Source organism: Theobroma cacao, chromosome 1 (genome assembly GCF_000208745.1).
Source record: "Theobroma cacao cultivar B97-61/B2 chromosome 1, Criollo_cocoa_genome_V2, whole genome shotgun sequence".
Taxonomy (NCBI): domain Eukaryota; kingdom Viridiplantae; phylum Streptophyta; class Magnoliopsida; order Malvales; family Malvaceae; genus Theobroma; species Theobroma cacao.
The window spans coordinates 1,014,153-1,034,697 of record NC_030850.1 but is presented as its reverse complement, the minus strand read 5'-3'; the positions used below and the strand labels follow the sequence as shown (position 1 = coordinate 1,034,697).

General features: G+C 36.8%; 3 protein-coding genes across 7 annotated transcripts; 1 reads left to right on the top strand and 2 right to left on the bottom strand.

Moving 5' to 3' along the window:
• LOC18610814 (transmembrane and coiled-coil domain-containing protein 4) lies at positions 166-5,590 on the bottom strand. Of its 4 annotated transcripts, XR_001928646.1 has the most exons (16): positions 5,070-5,584; positions 4,769-4,876; positions 4,150-4,672; positions 3,639-3,807; positions 3,364-3,516; positions 3,025-3,122; positions 2,796-2,887; positions 2,630-2,700; positions 2,411-2,546; positions 1,622-1,681; positions 1,441-1,523; positions 1,277-1,353; positions 1,138-1,208; positions 685-742; positions 419-588; positions 166-355 (listed from the first exon to the last, which is right to left on the bottom strand). XR_001928646.1 is itself a non-coding variant. In XM_018124213.1 (15 exons), exons 1-15 carry the CDS (start codon positions 5,306-5,308, stop codon positions 469-471), a joined length of 2,058 nt encoding a protein of 685 aa, XP_017979702.1. In that variant the 5' UTR covers positions 5,309-5,584; the 3' UTR covers positions 166-468. The 4 variants fall into 4 exon arrangements, 2 of the variants coding, with proteins under 2 accessions (XP_017979702.1, XP_007046759.2); XM_018124213.1 differs by having other exon boundaries at positions 166-588; XM_007046697.2 differs by having other exon boundaries at positions 166-588; positions 4,150-4,653; positions 4,795-4,876; positions 5,070-5,576.
• On the bottom strand, positions 5,794-13,888 carry LOC18610813 (zinc finger CCCH domain-containing protein 44). The gene is made up of 10 exons (XM_018124209.1): positions 12,916-13,888; positions 12,413-12,492; positions 11,706-11,893; positions 10,611-11,538; positions 10,398-10,525; positions 9,449-9,508; positions 9,312-9,362; positions 9,086-9,156; positions 8,317-8,471; positions 5,794-8,191 (listed from the first exon to the last, which is right to left on the bottom strand). The coding sequence occupies exons 1-10, from the start codon at positions 13,344-13,346 to the stop codon at positions 5,952-5,954; spliced, it is 4,332 nt and encodes a 1,443-aa protein (XP_017979698.1). The 5' UTR covers positions 13,347-13,888; the 3' UTR covers positions 5,794-5,951.
• LOC18610812 (UPF0183 protein At3g51130) lies at positions 16,786-20,503 on the top strand. Of its 2 annotated transcripts, none has more exons than XM_018113950.1 (14): positions 16,786-17,014; positions 17,228-17,310; positions 17,563-17,637; positions 17,734-17,801; positions 17,879-17,984; positions 18,082-18,142; positions 18,230-18,396; positions 18,672-18,734; positions 18,838-18,885; positions 19,244-19,357; positions 19,575-19,665; positions 19,762-19,829; positions 20,000-20,104; positions 20,231-20,503. In XM_018113950.1, the coding sequence occupies exons 1-14, from the start codon at positions 16,918-16,920 to the stop codon at positions 20,276-20,278; spliced, it is 1,194 nt and encodes a 397-aa protein (XP_017969439.1). In that variant the 5' UTR covers positions 16,786-16,917; the 3' UTR covers positions 20,279-20,503. The 2 variants fall into 2 exon arrangements, with proteins under 2 accessions (XP_017969439.1, XP_007046755.1); XM_007046693.2 differs by having other exon boundaries at positions 16,787-17,014; positions 19,762-19,835.

The window sequence follows — 20,545 nt, the reverse complement described above, 5'->3', positions numbered from 1 at the left end:
AATAATCATATGATCCATTCATCGATTGTTACGTGAATTAAAAAAATCAATTGATATTATTAAATCTGATGATCCTTAATAAAAGTAAACATCATTCTATTTCGGCCAATTAAAAAAGAGAAAGTTGAATACCAAGAATAATATAAATGGATGGCATTGGCAACCTGATAAATGAAAACCATGATTATTTACTATTTCAGTAATGTATTGAGTTTACATCTTCTTCTTCATTTTTGGCTCAAATTGCAAGCAAGCTATTGTAGTAGTAGTATACACAGAGCAAGAAGGAATTATAAACAACAAATGCAGACCCACAGGAGAAGCTCCAGATTCAGCAGCACCAGCATGCCTGACCCTGCTATTGAGTTCAGAGTCGCATTCTTTATGAAGATATGGAAAGAATAAAGCAAAATTTTACCTACGCGGCTGAGCATAACCACAAGAAATTGAAGAGAAACTTGAGTATTATCATTCATGGAGAGTGCTCTTGAAGACAGGATAGTAAACATCAAGTTCAAGCCGGTCCAAAATCTGCTGAGTAGCCCATAGATAGGATGAGTGACCTTCGATCAAATCTGTTACGTTAACCTGAAGAGTTTAATCAAAGTGTTATTTAGTAAAACATCGTGAGCTCAGAGAAAGAAGAAACAGCTAAGTGGAAACAATATAGCTGAGATGGCTTACGTTCTCAATCCCCAGCAGACCAACTGGTTGAATTCCAGCTAATCCTTGTGTGAGTAGACTGTTTTTTAAGTAACAATTAGTGTGCATCAGAGGAAAATTGCTCGAGTGATATAATATTATTGAAGGTGATGAACAGAAGTACTTGTTCTAAAAAGAAAACGCTAACAAGCCTCAGACAAGGCTCCATGAATCAAGAGGGAGGGACGACAGTGATACAATATAACGATGAATGCATTGCACCAAGACCTCCTTTCTTTGACGCGATGGTAGATCAGTAAGCACACATGCCACAGAATAAAAGGCTATCCAGTGCACATTTATCCACAACAAAACAATTTCTAGACTTATACTTGATGACAGGTAGGACACAGGTTATCCAGTATATATTAATCTATATACCAACAGTTCTAAAACACTTAAAACATTGTTCAGCAGTGCATTGATCATGCATACCTTGCACGAAAGGCTACTCCAAGCATCCAATCATTTGTGGAGTAAGCATTTATAAACCTTCCAGCTACCATCTGCAAAAGACTTCAAGAAATTAATCCAAATGTTCTACTGATGAAAAGCATATACAAATGGAAAATACCTTTCTTGCAGCTTCCCAATTCTCGCCTTTAATAGAAATGGGTGCTCCAAGAAGAACAACTCTTTCTACAAGTTCAGCTGTGAAGATACAGTAGAGAAGTCTTAGAATATTACATCCACTACATCATATTAAAAAGCCCAGGAGGATGGATCGGTTGTGATTACCATTTTGTTCAGTCTCAGACAAGGCTTGAAGACACTTAAAAATCACTCGTGCTCCAAGTGAGTAACCAATGAGTGTCACAGGCCTGAAGAATTCATAGAATCGAAAAATGAACATTAAAGATCCTTTACAGAAGTTTTATTTCAATGAATCCCAACTTTCCCCTAAAAGCCACATGTATACCTGTTACCTTGGTAACCTTTCAATAAAACTTCAGCAAGCAGCCTTCCTGCTTTATCCGTTCTAGAAAATGGAAGAAGATAATGACCTGGTTAGACACATGTCATGTAGTACAACGGTTCCTAAGTGTTGAAGAAAAGAATTAATTGTCTTAGACAGGTGGGAACTCAACATCAGCTACATCCAGCACATAAAATTAATACATTAAGCAGCCTGGTGTCTTAGGAATTTAATTTGTAGAACATTTAAGGTCCATAACAGATAAAACTATTGTGACAGTTCATCAAAGAAAACTTTAACGTGGATTTCAATTTGACATTTTTCTACATCATTAACCACATTGATATTCGTTTTAGAGACACTTTAAAGCTACAGATTTTTCTCTCCTAAGATTCAGCTATTTTAAGTTTTGCATAAACCTAATGAATTCAATGCCAAACCATGAACTACTCATATTTACACTATATAGTTTTATAACCATTCTTTTTTTTTTTTTTTCTGTTTTACTTAATATGCAGTTCTTTCCTCACCCTCAAATTCCTTGCTTGGTTCTCTTGAAATTTTTCACAAGGGTCATTAGACTAGCAGCCCAATTCTAATGAAGAAGAAAAATTAATCACTAGCTAAATTTAATCCTTGTAAAAATTCTAACCAAAGATGCCTCTCAGAAGGACAACAGCAAGATAGCCTCTAAAATACTGCATGGTACTAATTAATAAAATAAAACTGGAAAACAGTTCTTCCCTTTTTCACAGCCAAGTACTCTGCTAAAAGTCAGTAGCAAAATCAAACCTGTTCACGGCAATTGACCACGTGCTGTCTATAAAGTCAGTAGCTGCAAGCAATGCTGCTGGCCATGCCAATGCCGTTAAAAGTGTGCTTAAAACTGTCATCATTGCACCTTGCCTCATTAACTCCGTGGCAATTCCTGCAGCATGTAAAAGCAATGTTCAAACATAGACAATTCTTGTAATCAAAAAACTATTTAAGAATCAGTTGTTAACCCATTACTTGAAGTTAGCCAATCCTGAATTGCAGTGCTCACTGCAATCAGATTCTTGGACTCCCACTGCAACACAAACCTAAAATCCTCCTTGTCAATTTAATCCACGTTAAAAAATTTGAAAAGAATAAAGAGTTATTTCTAATACAGTGAATCATGGTATAAATTCTGTACCTTTCCATGTTGTCAATCCGTCCTTCCCATGGCCTAATAAAATCTTCCTTATCAAAAACAAACCCAGAGATCAAAATCTCAACTGCTAGTCGCTGAAAGATAAGTTAAATCAAAATTAAAATCTTGAGATCATTAATAAGATTCAGACACCATAGTTTGCTATGTCCCCAGAAGCAGAGAAAAAAGAATTAGAAGAAGAAGAAGAAGATGGAAGTCTGTAAGAACTCACGCCCTGGTTGTGGTCGTCTCCAATAGCTTTAAATTCAAACTCATCAACACTTCCAATTCTCCTAGCCATTTTAGTACCGGTAAGTCCAGCACCAGCAGCTGCATTGGACTAAGTGTTAAAATATACTCCATATTGTTTAACACATATAAGTATACTAAGGCTCACTAGACTTCTTCAGAACACTATGTACCAAACACAGCTTGGATATATTTAACATATACTAGTATAAAATTTCTGACATCATAAGCATAACAGATTATAACTACTTATGACTCCTGCGAGAAGGAAATAGGGTGATACAGATAGGCTAGATTCAGAGATTCCAGATTGGTTATTCACCTCCAAATGATGCAGCAACAGCAACAGAACCTGCAACAGTTCCAGCAGCACTTGCAGCTGCAGCAAACCCACTTGCTCCAATCACAGGGATTATAGTGCCTAATGTTGGAGCTAGGGCACTAAATCCTGCAGCAATTGCTGGGGCAGCTAACCCTGTTGAATATTAAAATGGTGTACCGAAGAAGTCAAAAACATTGAAGTCATGAGTCAGTTGTTTCCATTGAAAACTTGATGTTTTAAAAGTACCAATATTAAATGGTTTGATGATCATTTACCGCCAGTAATGGCCATTAATGTTCCTCCAGTTATTGCAGCAGCACCAATGATACCACGACGCTTCCATTTCGCCCATTTGCCTTCGGAAGATTGGGATTCTTCTTCTTTTGCTTCTTTCTCTTTTACTATAGCCATTGCAGAGAAAGCAACCATCATCTCAACGGCTTCCTACAAGCACAAAAGTTTACTAACAGGGAGAAAATATAAAAATTTTCTATAACTTGTGCAATTAGACCGGAAAGATCTAGTTTCTTGGCCAAACACTGCATACTCTCAGAAATCTTCTCTGATGGTAGACAACTAAGGACATTCAGACAAAGGAACTTTGGGGGTGTCATTAGTGCATAAAACTTGAGATACCCATCATATCTGGCAAACACTCAAGATTACATAGAAATTGACATCAATGGCTCTCAATTCAGTTATTACTCTTACTAAAATGACATTGTAACTGCAAGCCTTCAGTTTGAGGAACAGATGGAAAAAGGATAGCAGGCTGAGTTTACAAACCATTTTTATCCACTCAACATCAAACCAAGTTGCCAGCAACCGCAAAGCCACACGATGTCGAGCATCATAGCCTTTTCTTCGTCGGGTATATCTTTTGTTATCTTCACGAGTATCTGCAGCTGCAAGACAAGCTGAAAGAAGCTCATAAAGAACCGTCACTTTCCTCTGGTAACTAAGCATTCCAACCTCTTCAGCAGGTTTCTCATCCAAACTACCACCCAGCACATGAAGTTCATCACTCCCACAATGCACATAAGTATTGCTCTCCTGCGTAGTCTCTATCTGTCGGTTTGCCACTTCAGAATTTGATGGCACCTCAGCAGTGGAATATTTCTCACGATATTCATGTTCATACTCACGATGCTTCTCTTTTTTAACCTTGGAGGATTCAGAATTTGTTTCCATACCAAGTGTCATAGTATCAACAGCTTTTGACAGAGCAACCTCCTGATCCAATCTTTCCGAAGAACCATCCCCGCTTTCTTCAGCTAGCAACCTCAAGAACTGTAACAATACATGGTAACTACATGTTTATAGCATAAACAACAAGAATCATTGAGACACAGCGTGCATTTCTGCTGCAAATAATCATAAACACGACATGAGCAGGAAGAAATACATTAGAGATAGAAAACAAGGACATACTGCTCCGACATGATGTTTGGCTGGAGAAGATCCAGCAGTTTCTTCAAGTCCAAGCCATGCTGCAGAGTCAATATCTAGAAATCTGACCAATATGAATACAAATAAATTTAAAAAAAAAAAAGGGAAAAGAATTCATAAAAAATCAGAAATTTGAAATGTTCCAAGAAAGAATGCGAGTTCCTAAACATTGATCACATTCGAATTCAAGTAATTCAAACAAATAAAAAAAGGCAACTCATGCAGTTATCAAAAGGAAAAGAAAATAAAATAACCACCTGAAAATGGGTCGGAGCAGACCTGAGTTTCCGTGGACCCAAAGTTCAGGATCTTCGGAGACGGAGTCGCTGCTGCTACTGCTACTCATTCGCTCCTCAGAGGAAGGATCATCATCCTCGGTGGGAAGTCCCAGAGGACGGGTCTGATGCATCTGAGCCTGATGGACAGCGATTGCGAACAATGCTCCCGCCGCGTACCTCTGCGTCGGCGCCAAAAACGACTTCGTTTCTGCCGCCATGTCTCGACGAAAACCCGCTAAATTTTGCTAACAAATTCGAGCTACTAAAGCAATATCACGACCCCGCGTAGTCAAATTTCTGTAATTCTGTTTATCATTTGACAAATTTGGATTCTATTTTTCCTTTTTTTTTTTTTTTTTGAGGCTTTGATTTTTTTTCTTTTTTTTTCGAACTTCTGAAACGTTCTTCGTGGGTTGTTCTAAAGTCAGGGAGGCGGGGGTCATCGATTTGAGCACAGACTAAACGGCAGCGTTTAGCGGCGGCTTAAAAAGAAAGTGAGGTTATTTATATTTTTTCGATGGATTCAATTTTAAATTTTTAATAATTGAAAAAATTAATTCAAAATCGATATATATCGAAAAATATTAATAATATTATATATCGAACCAAGCATGTTACGTACGTGCCCACAAGTAAAGATCCTGTAGCATAGAAGAGCGCAGCAGCGAAGCAAGATGCTTCTGCAAGGGGTAAAGCTATCCCAGAGAATAGAAAATAATATGTATTATGGCAGCTTGAATGATATACTTTTACAGGTTAAATTTTGGGAGAAATTAACAGAGCAAATTCCCTAATATATCAATAATGAATACAGAATTAAATGCACACAATTGCTGTGGTTGTTACTGGAAAATATCCTAATCAAGGGTGGTGCCAATAACTACATGATGCTCCTTTCTTGCAATACCCGCTTTCATAAAATTTACAAACTCGCTGCCCTTTGGGCGGGGGTCTGAAAGAACAGACTCCATTTGGACCACCGTATGATGACGATAACGACGACTGCCTATTCCATAAGGACCTGCCCCTACCAAAACTTGAATCTCTGCCCTGAAAATCACGGTCCCTTGGACCTGAGTACCTTGGTTGGCTTCCCCAAATTGGCGGATTCCCTGCAGAAGTGCCTGAATTGATGCTGCCGTTTCCCTGGAATGTTCCCTGAACTGTTCCCCAGTTTACATTCGGGGTTCCTTGACCTAAACCTCCCCAATTGAAATGTGCATTTCCTTGAGCTGCTCCCCAATTGGTGCCTGTAGTTTCTGGCCCTGATCTCCAAGCATTATCTACGGTAGCCATGGCCCAAGTTGTTACAGGTGGTGCAGCAGGGGGCATGTCCGAACCAGCTTCATATTGGTTAACTGAGACGTCACTGGGCCTTGGATCTTCATCCATGTCAGCACTTGTGGAAGAATGCCCACCAGAACTCTTCTGAGCATCGAGTACTTCAGACTGTGAGACCCCAAATGGCTCGTTGGTCACAGTTGACTGAGAAGGCTTTTGTAGATCATTTGTTGAGCTCAAAGCATCGCTTTTTCCTGGGTCAGGAGCAGGGCTCAGTCCCCCTACAGGACTAAAACAATCAGGTTCAGAACCTTGAGCCAACTCTCCATCACAACGCAATATTGATGTAGGTGAAGCCAAGCCATTGAGAGACTCCATTGCTTCGACTTCAGCCAAGAGATCTGAAACTGATTCATCACCCAAAGAATACTCATGTTGTTCGGGAACAATTGAATCCCAACCAGATGGATTATTTGCAGGATCTGTGGGAGAAGAATGTGTCAACTGGCCACTCCCGGAAGTTGGAGTAGCGGCATGATCACTTGCCAAGTCAGTTCGTTTCAAAGAAGATTCAGGCACAAGTTCTGAGTCCCATTCCTCAGCAGAAGGTTTCGCTGGAGTGGAGGAATACCCACCCCATTCACCAGCTACTCCAGGAAGCTGTGGTCCATTACCCACTAGACTAGAAGCAGTACTCCAGCTAGGACCTGAATCCTGATGAGGGACATTCGAAGACAGAGACTGTTTGTTTTCAGTAGCCTGACTTTTTGAGTCTTCATGGGTCAACTTTGATGTTGAGGTGGGAAGATCTGGGAAATCAATACCCTGATTGTGCTCTGATGCTTCAAGAGCCTTTGCCAGAGAAATAAGACCAGAATTGGGGTCCCATCCATTTGAAGAATCATGTAAAGGTGGAGATCGCCAGTTTTGCCCACAAGATTTGCCTGATTTTCCCTCACTGTCATCTTGCTTCACATTTCCAGCAATAATTTGACCTTCAGAGGTCTGCTTCAAATTCTCATTCATGTTAATCGAACCACAGTCCCATCTTTCAACCCCATGCCCTTCACTTAGTTGACGGGACTGAGTTTCACATGGCTCCCCAGATAATGTAGATGAGGGAAGTGAACTACTCACTTGGGGCTGGCAAGGAAAGTCATTATCACCCTTCACAGAGTCCCGGTGTGGTAAAGAACATCTGGTCTGTGCTGCATTGGAATTGACAACATCCATAGGAGCAGTACATGGAGAAGATTGAGAGCCCAATTCTTTGCTCCTCGCAGATTCATTGTTACCACAACAATGACCACTTGTGTCATTCTGCATTGAGTTCGAGCTCCCCTCAACCATTTTACTTTCCATCTGATTCACTTTCATATCCCCACTCTCCCTAACATCTCCATCCCCATTCTTACTTCTATCATCAGAGGCAACCTTTATGTCCTCAGTGGGTAAGCAGCTATTATGAAACAACTGTTGCTCTTGGCTGTTCCGCCCACACAAAGCATCAACTAAGAGGATGGAGTCATCTTGCTTTTCACTTACTCTCCATATTCTCAACTCAGGAGGAAAATGACCACTCTTGCTCCATCTACGTAACATTGTCATAGCAAATGGCCCTTGAATTTTGCCAAGTGGGTCTTGGTAGTGCCATATTTTCTCTGTCTCCACATTATTTACAGATGGCTCCAATCCTTTAGAATGAGGTATGCTATTTTCTCTGCTTCCAATGTCACTAAAGACATCACCTCCCTTCAGTGGAGAGGCAGGCTCCTTTTCCTTTACACCAAAGCCAGAATTTCTTGATTTCATGTTGTTCTCTACACACACACCAGGCTAATTAGCACCAAAGATACACACTCACACACACACACACATATATATATACACAACATAGGAAAAACAACAATACAAAAGAAATTCAATATCTAAAACTACATGCTACCTTTTTTCTTCTCGTCCAATTCTCTAGCAACTTCCTCAGACTTGAGATATAGATTCATATTTGGATCACTGTGTATTTCAGGGGTTTCATGCAGCCTACGCTGGCGTTCAACAGGTGAGTTCAGAAGCTGCAATTTTTCTACACATTCTCTGAGCGTGCAACATGGTCAAGGAATACATGATAAACTTGTTACCCTTTAATTGCCAACAAAAAGGCTATTGAGTAATGGAAACAGCCAGTACCATGTCTGCTGGTGTCACAGAATCTCAAAGCATAATTAGCACAAAGAAATTTGAAAATTGAAAATAAAAAAAAATAAATATAGAGGCTAGGTTGAGAACTTGTGCAAAATAAAGTATAAAGCAGAATTGCAAGGCCAGTTATACTTCATGGTACATTGCACCAACTAGTGAAAAACGCAAAATATTTAACAAACAATTACTGACACAAAGAGAAAGCAATGTAGCCGAGATAATAAATAACAAGATTGGACTTGCATCTGGTCAAGATGAAGACCTACAATGACAAAACAAAGAAGACATGGGGAAAACCTATCAAAAGGACCTTGCATTCACTCATCTTGCTAAGTGAATGATCCTAACAAGAGCAGAATAGCATGCTAGGCTCAACGTGACCCCTTGTAGTGGGAAAAGGCTTAGGTTTATTGGTAGTTGTATGTTTGTGACATATGTAGAGTAGCAGCATAGTCGAGAATGTAAGGGTAAAAAATACCAAAAACATCAGTATCATATCAAGCAACAAAGGATATTCCTTTAAGTGTCCCTTCTCATTTGCTCGATCACGAAGATTTTTAATTCGCAAAATCTCTGACTCCAGCCACTGGTCAAAAAAGTATAAGCAAGTGTAAACAAGAGTTTTTAAGGGTAAACGGAAAACATGTAACCATATAACCATGCTAAACATCCTATCCCTTTCAAAGTAACTACATAGTAATATTTTTTAACACGTTGCAATGTGGCAGCTTAGGAACTTACATCATTTACCCTCACTGCTTGAAGTGCCATTGCTTTCTCCTGAATCTCACCCTAAAAGAGCATAAAAGTCCTTTACAACTGACACTACAATTATCTTGGCTGCAAAAAGTAAAAATAAACAAAATACACACACTTACCACTGTAAACCATTTGATCAGCCCACATTTGATACTCTGGTGTAGCCGTTGGCACTCATCCTGGAGGTATAACAAAAATATCAAAATCAGAGGGGGAACCTAATATACCTCATGAGATGGTCCACTGTCTGCCTAACTAAGAATGTGTATAAATGATAGCTATATAGATGGAGAACGTATCAATGACCTATATAGAGTGACCATTTTCTATTTAATGGAGATTAGTTCATAAAATTTAGCAGTGTTTTATCTTTCGCACTTTCTTTTCGATTTTTGTTCTTCCAGCCTATACCAATCCACACAAGCCATCGATTATCCTCAAAATTGCCATTAAAACCTTAAGTCTTTTAAATCTTTCTTTTTGGCTAATCAAGCCACTTTTCCCCTAGCTTAATTATAAATATAACCCAATGAGTTGACATCAAGATGCCAAACGACTCCAATAAGAGCTCTTGGGAATCACCAGCCTGTTATCTCTGGCATACCTTTGATCCGTTGAGCAAGAGCCCTTCCACACGGGACTCCCACATCACTATGCCCCACTTATATGTCTGTTCAACCAGTGAGTCTCATAGTCAGGCAAGCTTATACCATTACGCTCACAAGCAGAATCTTAGCTAGAGCCTACCTTCTCACACCTCAGTTACTCTTTAGTAGGAATGTGCCCTAGATAATCTACCCACCTTGCAGTGTCCTGTAACAAAAATTCCAACCTACAAAGCCTAACTCTCAATCCCATATTGTTTTAATTCAGTGATAAAATCGTGAAGTTAATGCATTGGACTTCATTACATGGAATTCTTGTCAATAAATGCAGGACTAAACATGGAAATTTTCTGTTTTACAAACAGCATAGGATCCTTTAGATAAATGCAAATCAAGCAAGAATTAACACAAAGTAATAGGTAGAAAAAAAAAAAACATGAATTGAGGAAGTATATTTAGGCACCTCAGAAAATTCCTGATCTGAAATTCCATCAATTGAGACAACCTCTTTCTTGTCTAAATTTAGTATCTCGAGCATAACATCAATTGTCCTTGCGCCAATTTTATATGGTTCAGCCACCTTCCTGGTACCTGCAAACAAAAAACAATATCAGAGAATGTCCACAATAAACAAATTAATAGGAATTCTAGGAGCATTCGTTATATAAGTTAATACCTACTACTTGGACAAGTCTATACGTATCTTGCTTCCAATCACTTCCAGGAATTCTTATCCTTACAAAGGAACCAACAACCTTTTCATTAAATTTGTCAGCGTCGTTAACTAAGTTCTCCATCAAATTTCGCTTCAAGTAGATCAAGTTCGTATTATGAACATCAATTGCAGCAAAATCATCTGGATTCGCCTTTTGTCCTCTCTCGTCAACCTTTTTACGTGTTTTACGTCTCTTATCATTGGCAATTATGGGTTGACTATCACTGTTCCCATCAACAGCCAACTGGGTTGCAACAGCTTTGGTACCTCTGCCTCTAATGGTATCAATGGCCCTTGAATGGTCTTGGATGAGAAAGTGTGATTCAAGAAGCTTTAACATTTCAAAGTGGCCCACCCTTTCTTTTCCAAACAATTTTATAAGCCTTGAATCACACACAATGTGAGATTTCTGGCGAGGATCACGAAGATTGCTTCTCGTTATGTACTCAAGCAAAAGTGCCTGAACATCAAATTGAGACAGCACAGATGTATCGCCATTTCTCATGTGTGCCACAAATTCAAGAAGCTCCTTTGTTGCCCAAATTGTGCCTTCAGGCAAAGGCATCCCTTTCATAACACCTGCTTTTTCTGCTCCTAGAGATTCAGCTTTGTTCAAAAACTTCTGTTGCTTCATCATTTTCCGTCTCTTGGAATTACTAGCTCCTAGGTCTCCACAAGACTTGTCCATGTTAGCACCTTTAGCATTACTCCCGTTATTAAGTAGTTCACATGATGACTCTCCCTTAGTACCCATGACAGCAGTTTCTTTCCAGGGATTTTTAGCTTTAGTAAGCTCATCTAAACTTAAAGAAAGCTTCTCTTTCAATACAATCCAGTACACCTTGAAGAGATACTCCCAACTAGTTCTATCATCAAAATCCACTTGAACCTGCACAGTATAAATTAAAAGGCTTTAAGGTAGACAAAAGCTCTCTACTCTTCAATAATCTAAACGTACTAAATACAATAATTACCAAATAAGGAAGCACACGTAATGGAAAAAAGCTATAAGACATTCAAAAAGAAATCCATTGTATAAGGCAAAGTTAATCATACCATTTCGTTATTTCCTGATGTGCTGTTTTCAATCAGCATTACAGTTCTCAAGCACGTTCCACAAAATCCTTTATTCCCTCTCACATTCACGTAATCAGCATCTTTAGTGCAATTCTTGCACAAGGAATATGTACAAGTATAGCACATATAATATGAAGCCTTCTGACAAGTGCTACATATATGCCACCCTGAAATGTACAACAAATAGACCACCAGAAATTAATGAAACGAAAAACATAATCATTGAAACTTAATAATAATTGCGATAAAAATGTTAACATAATAATGACGCAAGAGTCCAAGTCAATGAACAGACATGGAAACCACCATTCAATATGCACGTGGAGACAAAATGATATTACAATTGAGATCCGATGCAAGAACTCAAGTGAATGAAACACGTGGAAAGCCACCATTCAATAGGCACGTGCTAATGGTATGATATCATTATTGAGATAAAAAAATAGTAATCCAATAACTACTCAAGAACAAAGGATCCAAACCTATGGCAAACATGGAAAGCTACGATTTGACATGCACGTGTTAACGGTATGAGAGATCAACAGTTAATTAACTCCAAAGCAAGAAAAGAGGAACATGAATCTTGACAACACTAGCACAAGCTTTAACACTTCCCCGCACTTATATTAATTAAACTGAAATGAAAGTGACAAATATTAATAAGATGTAGTTAAAATGCAACATACCACAGTTCCATTTCGCCTTTGATTTAAAAAATGCCTCGTCCCGTTTGATACAGGCTGGATGGTAGGCCTTAGGACAGCCCCTGAGAAGTAAAATCGCATACAATTAACCACATAAATCGCACAAATGCAGAAAAAGAATATATAAGCCAAACTAAACAAAAGATAATTAAAACTAAACCGACATTCTATTGCCAAAAAAAAAAGAAGACTTGATTTGCAATTTAAGAATTAGTAGTATCATAACATAAACAAGAGACCAGCAGTATAGCCATAGAACTTCCCCCTTAGCTGAAATTAACTCCAGTTCAAATTTGCCTAAATATAAAGCCCGGATAAGCTCATTGAGCAAAAGTTTAATAAATTTTCAGCAAAACTCGAAGTTCAATCAAACAATAGCGCTAGTTTTCATCTTAATAACGGCCAACTAACAAAAACTTCATTTCATAATCCTACATTTTCTGATCAACCAAACAGAAAAGAAAAAAAAAATCTCCCAAACTCACCGGCGATCACAGAGCACGAGACTCCCGCCATCGAAGCATATAAAACAAACATCTTCTTCATCATTCTTCTTCTTTTGAGGAGGCGGCGGCGGTGGCGCCGATGACAACGTGGTTCTCACCTGATTCCTCGGCGGCCTTCCCCGCCTCCGCTTCCCCGCGCTCTGCTCAACAACTTTGACTTCACCCCCCGCCCCCGTCTCCGTCGCAGCACCAGCATCTCCTCTAACCGCCACGTCAGCGTTTCCAACGAGCTGCGAATCGTCCATCTCCGGAACCTTCTGGCATTGATCGACGCTCATGAACTCCGCTCCTTGTAAACAATCACGATTCAAACTATCACCGTTATTACCAACAACATCGCCGCCGCCGTTGTCCTGCAAACACGGCTTATACAGAGCCGTGCTGGATTGCACTTGTTGACAATTTTCCATTCAAACACCAAACAATTCAATTCATAAATTCTAAAAAAAAAACCTCCCCGCGTAAAGATTTTTTCGCTCTTCTTTTTTGCTGTTTATTTTCTTCGACGTCGAATCCAAACCCAAAAAAAAATTTAAAAAAAAAAAAGAAAAAGTGAAAACCCTAGCGATGAAATTGGGGATTGGAGAGTGGTGGAGCTGTGAGTAGTGGGCACATGGAAACGGACTGGGAAGGGATGTGACAAGGCATTGTTTGGGAGAGAAACACAAAAAAAAAAAACCAGAAATGGTTTAATAACTTAAAAACCTTTTTACAAAAATAAAAAAATAATTTCTCATATGTAGGGGGAAGACAGGACCCAAGGGGGCACAGTCGGTCCTTTGATCGGTAGCTCAACGTATTTACTTTTTCTCGTCAATTTCCCTTTTCCTTTTTAAAGGGAAAGCATCGAAGGAAGGAAGGCGTCAAACGCGGCTCTTTGGGTCGGCCTGGGGCTTTGGGACAGAGTTTTGAGCGTTTGATTCTCTAATCTTCGCTGCTCTTAAGCACCACGTGGTTAGTGGGCAGTGAGTACCAAGTAAAAGGAGTGGCAAAAAAAATGTGGACCCACACTTTAGGAAAAATTTTGTTTCAAAATGCTAAAAACATGATCCCCTTCTTCTTCTTCTACCCCTTCCTCCTCCCTTATCTGAAAAATCTCTTTGCTGTGTGGACTTCCCTTTTCCTGTTCATCCTTTTATATAAGGTAACAACACCTCGATTTGTACTTTGTTGATAAGGATTTAGGTCCCTATTTGGTATGGCATCTGACACTTTTTACAAACATAGTATGTTATAAGTGAATGTATTTTATCACTCGCATAATCGAATTTAAATCTCTTCTTACGTAAGAAAAAAAAATCTTATATCGTGTCATCGGTCAATAAAAATAATTTCATTTAAGTCGTTGGTGTTAAACTCAAGTTTTCCTGTATTTCTAAGAAAAAACATGATTTTTTAATAGTGTGATTATGGTATATTTCTTCATATAAAATTTGATAATCTTGTTTGATATATATAATGTTATGTAATTGGATTGTTCAAATCTCTTCTTTTTTTTTTTTGTAATAAGGAGCATGTGTTTCATAATTGTAAAGGTTGAATTTAATCCCTATCATGTATGACATTGTAGTAACAGTTAACTACAAAGATAATTGAAGAGCAAAAAACATGAAAACAACCATAAAAAATCATAATCACTATTAAATTTAAAATTTCTCACATTTTCAAGAAGAAACATGATTTTTTTTTAATAATATGATTACGCATACTCTTTTCGTCCATTTTTTACAACAAAATCATAATTTATATATATATATATATATATCATGCCCTCGTAATCATAATTGAAATGTTGAAAAATCATAAATTATTTCTTGCATAATGATGAGATTTTATTTTTATTTTCTTTTGAATTGAAATAATGTATTTTAATTTTATCCAAATTAAAATTAAAAAATAAAAAAGATTTAGATGAATTAGTCGAACTTGTAATGATTATTATGTTGTAAATTTGGTAAGGCAAATTCCATGTTTTTTTTTTTTCTTTTGGTTTTAAGCTAGAATTGACAGCATATTCATTTGTATTCGATGGAAACCTTTACTTTTTGATCCGGTACATTTAACCTCGACCCTTTTTTATTAATGAAATTCAATGCATTATATGAAGTGGACATATTTTATTTTTATTTAGTAATTAAAAAAATAACAAAAAAAAGCATCTTTTACTAGAAGCAAATTAGTCAATGGACGCCGCTCCTTTGTTAGGTACTGATAAATGCCTTGTAAACAATGTCGACTTACTCAAAAGGGAAATATATATATAAAAAAAAAGAAATTAATGCCTTTTAATTTCTACCTAGAGGAATTTATTTATTATTAATAATTAATATTTCAATTGGTTCGATTGTAAATTGTGAATATAGAAAATCAATCAAATAACTAAATAAAACTGTTTAACTTGTTCAATTAATACTAAAATCGAGTGAATTGGTTGAATTAATCGATTTTAATTAATAATTAATGCTCAACTCTAACTATTACGAGTAAATGTATATTCTTTTTTATTAAATCAAACAGTTTGAAAATAAAAAAAAAATTAAATCACATGAACTGAAAACGAGAAAATCATCATAATAATATGCTTTTTCTGCACGTGCGTGGACGGCGCCTGTATAAAAAATAATAAATCAGGGAAGGCAAATGGAAAGATCTTGACAAGGTTTCAGTATTTGATTAGGAAAACAATGTGAACTTATCACATAGCTTTTACATCAAGAAAATGACAAGGTAAATGGGGTCGCTTTTTTGTTTTGGAATTTAATGCAAGTGTCGGACCAAAAATGCCTTTCGTTATGATAATTATCATTTTTGAATATATGATTTGAATAATAAAAAAGTCTTTAATTTATATAAATTCGTATCATTTTATTGGTATTTACACAAACTTTGAATTATAACAAAAAATTACTAATTGTGAGACTCATTATCAATTGATATTTTTTTTATTATGTAATATGATTATATATTATTTTTAATTACTATTTAGTTACATCATTATCACATCATATGTTATGTGAATAAAAATATATAAATCAATTTTTATCATTTAATTGGTATTCCCACAAGCTCTTAATTTTAACAAAAAACTAAGAATCGAAAAACCTTATACCAATTGATTTTTTTTTATTTGTGATATAAAATGTGGTTACATATTGTTTTTCACTTATTATGTGGTTACATAGATTATCACATCATATATCATGTGGGCAAAAATATATAAACAAACTTTTTATTGTTTGGTTTGCATTCACACAAATTCTTTAACTAAAAATTAATAATCATCAACTTAATACCAACCAACCTTTTTTGTTTGTGATATACAATATAATTATGTCTCATTTTCAATTATCATGTGATCATATCGGTTAACAAATCATATGTCACATAGACAAAAATATATAAACATGTTTTTATCTTTTGATTTGTATTACACAATCTATTAACTTTAACCAAAAATTAATAATTATCAGACGTAATATCATCAAATGTCTATTTGTGATATATAATGTAGCAACGTGCCGTATTGAATTACCATATGATTACATCTACATTAGATGTCACGTAAATAAAAGTATAAAGTCGAAACTTTTAATTATTTATTATAATATTAAAAAAGAACATTAATTATTTGTTTATATGTATAAAAATTTAAAAAAAGAGTGAAATACTCAAAAGCATAATTAAAATTTTATCATGGCTATATATAAATAAATTTTATCAGATGGGTGGCTCGTGGGTCCAACGGCCCGAGTAGGCCACGGTGTTAACATTTCGTGAGCCGGGAGTCAATCTCAAGCCCAAACCGATTCGGCTTTTTAAAAGCACAAGCTTTATATATAAAGTAATCAACGCTTGGGTGTTTTCTTAGCGGAAGTAACGGAGGCTTGCCCCAAACCCAATCCAAACACTCCCGAGAGGAAAAGAAAAAGGAAGAAGGAGGCACGAAAGGCAAAAAAAAAAATAAAAAAAATCTGAGAACAAATGTTGCAGAGACCTAGACGACGTTGCGAAGGCACCGCCATGGGCGCCATCGTTCTCGATCTCCGGCCCGGTCTCGGCATCGGACCTTTCACTCTCGGTTCGTTTCCTCTCAATTTTATATTCTAATATTATTTTACTCTTTTTTACTTTTATCGGCGAACTGAATTTAAAATTTTGTAATTCGACGCGAATTTCGATTGTTCGAAACAATCGCGATTCGTTTTAATCAAAGGACTAGGTTACTTTTTCTATACAGCTAATTGTTTTTATTAATTTTCATTTTTTTTCTTTTTGCACTGTTTATTGTCAGGGATGCCGATATGTGAAGCATTTGCTCAAATAGAACAACAGCCTAAGATTTACGATGTCGTTCATGTGAAGTTTTATGATGAGGTTTGGACTGAACCCTTAAATATACTGTTTCCTGTCGTGTCGTGTTTCAGTAGTTTGGTTTAACTAATCGGTACAAGGTGAAACTCTTTAATATGGAATTCAGGTTTACATAATATTTGTGCAGTTGCTCATAATTGTGATTATTTCTTTGATTTGGATGTTAAAGTTAGTTTGGTGTATGCTGAGTAATTACACAGTCAGGACAAGTTTAATATTCATGCCTACCTTTTTCATTATGTTTATTGTCTGCAGGAGCCTCTTAAACAGGATATTGTCATAAGCTTTCCAGATCATGGTTTTCATCTTCGTTTTGACCCTTGGTCACAGGTGTTATTTTCGGATCACATTCTTTGTTTCCTTGTTATCTTTTCTTTCACATGATTTCGTTATAACACATTTAATTTATTTTGAATTCTGTATTAGAGATTACGCCTTATTGAAATTTTCGATATCAAACGTCTTCAAATGCGCTATGCCACTTCTTTGATTGGGTAAGTTAAGTCCTAAGTTCAATTTCAAATATTTCATAATTACATGTTTCGGTTGTGAACCTGGTTTTTGCATACAGGGGACCATCTACTCTTGCTACTTTTGTAGCTGTCTATCCACTTTTTGGTCCGACCTATCCTGGAATATATGACAAGGATAGAGGTGTTTATACCCTATTCTATCCAGTATGTACCTTGGTTACTTTAGTACTAGAGTGCGTTGTTTTGGTTTTTTAAAGTTTTTGTCTCCAATTGTGCTGTGTTTTATCTTGTTATTTTGCAGGGTCTGTCATTTGCTTTTCCAATTCCAAGTCAGTATACAGATTGCTGCCAAGATGGAGAAGGTTTTCATTCTTTTCTCAACACATGATTCCTTGTCATGCCTATTCTTCGATTCCTAATAAGTTTATCTTTGCTCTTTTCCTTGACAGCGGAATTGCCTTTGGAGTTCCCAGATGGCACCACTCCAGTTACCTGCCGTGTATCCATATATGATACTTCAGAAGGCAAAAAAGTTGGTGTTGGATCCTTAATGGACAAGGCTTCTGCTCCTCCATTACCTGCTGGCAGCCTGTACATGGAAGAGGTGCAAGCCAAGGTTTGACTTCTATCTTTTTCAGTTCTGTTGTTAATAAGAATCAGTTGGTCATCTTATTTTAGCAGCCGACTGCCTTTTTACTTTTTATCCTTTAGCATCAACTTTTGGATAATATCTCTTGAAAATAAGTGGTTTTTTAGAAAAGGGGTGACGTCTTTTGGGCTGGGTATTTTGATTCGCCTATCGTTTGTTGATGGTTTTTAGAGTACCAATGGTCTCTTAATCCTAGAGACTAATATTTTGAATCTAACTGATTTCCATGCCTATTTTTCCAGCTTGGGGAAGAATTGTTTTTCACTGTTGGAGGCCAGCATATTCCTTTTGGTGCATCACCACAGGTAAATCTCCAATCGATTTAATGAGATTTAACTTTGTTCTTTTTCCCTTTCTCCGCTAGTCACGTGGGGTAGTGCTAATTTTATGCTATTCCTTTTCATGCAGGATGTCTGGACTGAATTAGGGCGCCCTTGTGGAATCCATCAAAAGCAGGTAGCAATGATGCATGAACCTTTTGAAATGGAATATGGGGTTTTTATACTGGTTACACACATTACTTCACCTAAGGAGAGTTGTTGGATTGGACATTACATGAAGTAATTAGGCATGTTATTTTGTTTTCTTCTTTGCATTCAGTTGTGGGGTGAAAGGGTTTTTGTTTGGTAAAGACAAAATTAAGAATTAAGATAACTGAATATAGCAAGTTGTTCTTCTTTTGCTCTGAAATTTTTATGAATTTATATCTAATTGATGTTGTTGAATTGAACTTGACTGAGCAGAATTATAGCAGCTTTTTAAGCTTGAACTGTTTGCATATTTCCCTCATGGGAAAAATTGATTTTGTCTACAGGTTGACCAAATGGTTATTCACTCTGCTTCTGATCCTCGACCTCGGACAACTCTATGTGGTGATTATTTCTACAATTATTTTACTCGTGGATTGGATATCTTATTTGATGGCCAGGTATTCAGAATAAATGCTCCATTAACACCCATAAATAAAAAAGTGAAGGAACCTTCCCTACATAGTACATACATTTTCGTTAGTATTTGTTTCAGTTGTCTTTTGGTTAAGAAGGCATTAGATTTGTCTTTCTGGCTATTATTTATTTATAATCATTGTACTCCTGGAATTGATATTGGTGGTCAGAATTTCTCAGAACGCTTTTTTGGTTTTGCAGACTCATAAAATCAAGAAGTTTGTTCTACACACGAACTATCCTGGTCATGCAGATTTTAATTCATATATAAAGTGCAATTTTGTTATCTTAGGTTCTGACAATGAGCCCTTCTTTCAGCTGTTTATATTATAGTTATTGCCTTATTGGTGAGGGTAATTGATCTTATGTTTTTGTTTCCTTGCTGCAGTTGGGGGGTCCTTCCCAGATGTGAGTAACTACAAAAACAGAATTACTCCAAGCACCAAATGGGAGCAGGTGAAGGTAACTTCTTAGAGTTGAATAAAAGCCAATAATCTTCATTTTACTTCTCACTAACCTGCAATTTGTTCAGTTTCTTGAGTACTTTATATCATAGTTATATGGAAAATGGTGCAAATATATGCAATCAGATTATGGTTGTCACAAAGAATGATATTTTACTGCAGGAAATTCTTGGGGACTGTGGCCGAGCAGCTATACAAACACAAGGTTCCACAAGCAATCCTTTTGGCTCTACTTTGGTGTATGGCTATCAGAATGTTGCATTTGAGGTGAAAATTTGTTAAAATTTCTTGCTCCTTTGGCTTTTTAGTATTTGATGCAACACTGTTTTGCTAATTTTTAGTTTAGGTAATGATAGTGAGAGGATTTCTAATGAAGATTATTGCTATTAGCAGGTTATGAAGAATGGCTATATCGCAACAGTGACACTTTTCCAGTCCTGATGACCATCTCTGGTCTGATAGGTTCTTCCTCTGCATCCAAGCTGGTGGATGTGTACAGTTGTGGAGCCACAATTATTGTTTGTACACGACATGGGGAAGTAGTGATAATTGTACAGTGATGTATTGATTTGTATAGTTGATTTCTGCTGTAGAATACGTTGACCATGTAACTTATGTAAATTATTATTCCTTTTAAAAGGATAATACATTGTTTGTTTCACTTTAGCTCAAATTTCCTTTTGTTTCAGCCATCTGAGGATTGAGTCG

Bases quoted from the DNA above. Each gene is read 5' to 3' on its own strand.
- LOC18610814 (XM_018124213.1), bottom strand. From the start codon at position 5,308: ATGGCGGCAGAAACGAAGTCGTTTTTGGCGCCGACGCAGAGGTACGCG. The intron at 4,877-5,069 runs GTGGTTATTTTA...CATATTGGTCAG, and splicing joins CTGCTCCGACCCATTTTCAG to ATTTCTAGATATTGACTCTG. The intron at 3,517-3,638 runs GTAAATGATCAT...AATATTCAACAG, and splicing joins ATTAATGGCCATTACTGGCG to GGTTAGCTGCCCCAGCAATT.
- LOC18610813 (XM_018124209.1), bottom strand. From the start codon at position 13,346: ATGGAAAATTGTCAACAAGTGCAATCCAGCACGGCTCTGTATAAGCCG. The intron at 11,894-12,412 runs GTATGTTGCATT...TGTACATTTCAG, and splicing joins AAAGGCGAAATGGAACTGTG to GGTGGCATATATGTAGCACT. The intron at 8,472-9,085 runs ATATCCTTTGTT...ACCATGTTGCAC, and splicing joins GAGAAGGGACACTTAAAGGA to GCTCAGAGAATGTGTAGAAA.
- LOC18610812 (XM_007046693.2), top strand. From the start codon at position 16,918: ATGTTGCAGAGACCTAGACGACGTTGCGAAGGCACCGCCATGGGCGCC. The intron at 17,311-17,562 runs GTTTGGACTGAA...TATTGTCTGCAG, and splicing joins ATGTGAAGTTTTATGATGAG to GAGCCTCTTAAACAGGATAT. The intron at 19,358-19,574 runs GTATTCAGAATA...TTGGTTTTGCAG, and splicing joins ATATCTTATTTGATGGCCAG to ACTCATAAAATCAAGAAGTT.